The sequence below is a fragment of the Entamoeba invadens genome (assembly GCF_000330505.1).
Source record: "Entamoeba invadens IP1 unplaced genomic scaffold scaff_1105074725743, whole genome shotgun sequence".
Classification (NCBI taxonomy): domain Eukaryota; phylum Evosea; order Mastigamoebida; family Endamoebidae; genus Entamoeba; species Entamoeba invadens.
Window position 1 is genome coordinate 141,159 of NW_004440146.1, and position 3,952 is coordinate 145,110.

The 3,952-nt window shown below is 27.1% G+C and overlaps 1 protein-coding gene across 1 annotated transcript; it reads right to left on the reverse strand.

Annotated features, from left to right (window-relative positions):
- Positions 1–584: 584 nt before the first annotated feature.
- EIN_383710 (hypothetical protein) lies at positions 585–1,538 on the reverse strand (the record flags this gene model as incomplete). The annotated part of the gene is made up of 2 exons (XM_004254420.1): positions 585–763; positions 854–1,538. The coding sequence occupies 2 exons, from the start codon at positions 1,536–1,538 to the stop codon at positions 585–587; spliced, it is 864 nt and encodes a 287-aa protein (XP_004254468.1).
- Positions 1,539–3,952: the final 2,414 nt, after the last annotated feature.

Here is a 3,952-nt window from a genome sequence, read left to right on the forward strand (position 1 = left end):
ATTTTTTTTATATTTGTTGATTTTTTGTTTTTAAAAACAGAAAGTTGTGTGTTAACTCTTTCCCATAACGACATTTTTTAAAATAGATTTTTATAGTTGAGCCACAGAGCCGTTATAGTAAATAGAGCGGTTAATGAACAAAAAGATTATCTTCTTGTTTTTAATGTAGAAACATTCATTTGTTTTTTTTCTTTTGTGCTTTGTTTGGGTTATAATAAGGTTTTTGTTGGATTCTTTTGTCTAACTTTTTTATTTTTTGTAATAATAATTGCATCAACTATAAATTGTTGAGTAAGGTTGTACACATGGAGTACAAAATTTTTGTTATTTCTAACAATAAAAAAACAGTAACTAAAACAATGTAACTTTATTATTATGAGGTTGAATTATCAAACAAATTTTTCTTAGCTTCTTGTTGCCTATTTATTTTGGTTTTGGGGGATATAAATATAAATATATATAAAACCAAATGGCCCAAGCATTCAACTTAATAATGACATTTTAATACTTCTAGTATAGTTTAAATAAAAAATGTTGGTTACGTTATTAAAGGTTGAAAAAGAATCAAAAAACAACAATATTGGTTATATCAACAGAACAAGAAATCCAATCACAACAAAAATGGCAACAGAGTAAGCACCGTCCAAATTTGCGATTTCCGAGTTTTCAGTTGATTCCTCAGAGTTTACTGGTTTTTCTGGTTCGGTTGGTTCAGAGGGGTTTGAAGGGTCGACTGGAGCCACAGGTGGATCGACTGGCTTTTCTGGCTCAGATGGTGTTTATGGTTGTGATGGTTCGACTGGTTTTGGAGGATCCACCGGATCGACTGCGGCTCTCTTTTTGTAACACTTACCAGCCTGTGTTACAATCTTACAGTTGGCAACCTCAAAAGTGTCTAACTGGATTTTAACCCAGTGATTTTTGACAAGTGTGCATTTATTGTTTTCAATTGAGAACAACACTTTTGCTGTTGAGTCTGTTGGGAGTTTGTCAAGCCACTCACCTTTGATGTGGTTTTTGTCGGTTTGATTAATTCTGAATCCAAAGTTGTAAACGTTATTAACACCACCCAATATGTAACTGAAGCCAAGTTCAGTTTGTGTTGACAAAATGTATGATGGAATGTAATTACCAGCGGGGCAATTGGCATTTGACGTATCAACAACAAATTTGCCCATGATTGGGTTGTCGAAGGGAATCAACATGTTTGCGGGGTATCCACTCCCAGCTATTCCAAATCCATTGCAAATGCCACACTGCTTGTAATACTCATTTGCATCCATGTACGTTTTTCTATACCCATCACAGTTGGCATTGTCAAAGATACTCAACTGTGTATTTTCAATTCGGACAGAAACACCAGTTGTGATTGTGTAACACTTGCTGCCAATGTTGTTTGGGACATCAAGTTCGTAATTTAACGACTTTCCAAGATGTGTGTCAATCCCAACATAAACATGCCAAAATGGGACCGAGTATTGTAAGTCGTTTGGATAAGCTGCAAGTGATGCGGCGATAAGCAAGAAGACAGAAAACATTGAATGATATAAAATGTTTTATTTCGTTTATATACAAATTATATTTTGTATGTGATTGAATGTATTCAACACAATAAAAACAAAACAAAAATATTTTTGGAATATAATTTAAAAATAGATTGAATACACACAAAGAAAGATTTCAAATGTATTTGGTGTTGTCTGGTTTTTTTAAAATAGTATTTATTATAATATTTTTATTATAAAATCAAAAGAATGAAAATAAACAAAACTTAATTTGCAGATTCCATTTATGGATTGATATATTTACTATATATAGAAAATCATTGAAAAATTTCCAATTTTGACAAATTTAATACCATATTTAAACAAGTTTAGTTGATTTAAACAGAGTGAAACCCGGGTATAATATCTAATAATGTCACATGATTATGTTTTTATTTAAATAAAATATAATTAATATTAAATAATAATTAATTATAAAACATAAAAAAATATTTTTAAAATCATTATTTTGTATTCACTGAAAAATTTTGATAAATAAAGCATTATATTGATTTAATATTTAGTAAATATATAAATTTAGGTAAGTATTTATTAATAAATAAATAGATGTTATACATTAAAGTGTTTATGTTTTTATAAAATTTAAACAATTATCAATTTGATGTTAATTTAAATATGTGCTAATTAGCATCACTGTGTTCATGTTTCGTTGAACTTCTCATTTTAACCAAGCTCCATGTTTTTAATATACACCAAAAGTAGTTTAGAAATATTATTATTTATTTATATTTATTTATTACATACAAAAAGCACTGAGTTAATAAATGTAAAAATACAAATACAACACATAAAGCTGTTGCTACTGATAATAAACATAAGCTAGAGTCAGTAATTGGTTTGTTTTTTTTGTTATTTACTATAAAAAATCGATTGTATATTTTTATATTCAAATGGTGTTTCTATAAAATGTTCATTTTTTATTAGTTTATTATAATTAAATACAAATATAATATTTTTACAAAAAACAACAACACACATCACCAAATGATATTCAGTTTTTTCTTGGGGAAATGCAATTAGAAAATAATTTAGTGGGTTAAATATGTAATTGTGATTTTTTACTTTTTAATAAAATTTATATGAAATGATATACAAAAAAATATTTGTTTAATTTTCAATATCTTTGAAATCTATATATTAGTTGGTACAACCGTAAGTTATTGAGTTATTTTTTAACATTGAGTAATATATATTATACAACAAAAATTATAATGAACCAGACAAAAATTTGAATAGGTTGTTTCAAAGTTATTCAGGGTTTATTTTATGACCAAATTTTCGAAAACTTCAAGCATTTTTTTGTTAAACATATTATTTTTACATACAGACTATTAATTAAATACTAAATATAAATACAATTTTTAAGTTCGATTGTGTTATTTATTTTATTCATTTATACTAATGATACAGTTTAAAATTAGTTTATCACTTGAAAACCCATTCATATATTAAATTTAGTGATATTTAAATAAAATATTCGATTGTTTTTTTACCACATAATTTGAAAAGTTTTTCTCAATAAAAAACAAGGTTTGATCTTTTTAAAGGCTTTAATTTTTTTTTAATTTAATATGTCTCCATATAGTTACACTCGTATAAACCAAAAGCAAACAACGCAACTTTTTCTCGAATTATGGATTATACAGTCTTGGTAGATAATATGTGTCGTTATAGTCTTGTACCATTACAATTGGTACCTTGCATTCATTTTGATTGTTTTTTTAAGTTTAACATTTCATTAGTCATTTCTAACAAACCTTTGAAGATAGAATGTGACAAAAAAAACAAAGTCGATGTTTTATCTTTTGACATCAATAATGATATTCAGATATTTTTAATTTGATGCTGTCAATAGTCCAAAAGATGTTTGTTTTCATAGAAATCTTTTTGAAAGTGGTGACTATGATCCTCAATCCTCAATTTGCATATGGCAAATCAACACATGTTTTTAAATGGCTGTTTTGATAATGAGAAACGATACTCACCCTATTGAACAACTAAAATATTATTTGGTGTGTTGCAGATAGTTCAAGTGAAATCAACAATTACATGAGTATATTTATGATACATTCACTCATTTGGTGTCGAGGTAACACATCCCTTGTTGAATCATTTGTAATGTTGTTATGAATCTATATTGACTCTACTAAATTTTTTATTGTAAATGACAGAGATGTTTTATTCTGTCGAGCCAGTATAAACATAAACAAAACGCCATTTTAATGTAAGAGTTAATAAGTTTGACAGTTCAACGCTTGTTATAAACACTGGTGTGCAAACTGAAGTTTCTTTATACAAATACCAAACATGCACACGTTGAGAAGCTGTGTCAAATGCAACATATTTATTTTGAAAGCTTTTCTTTTAAATATTCAAAGTTTTATTAA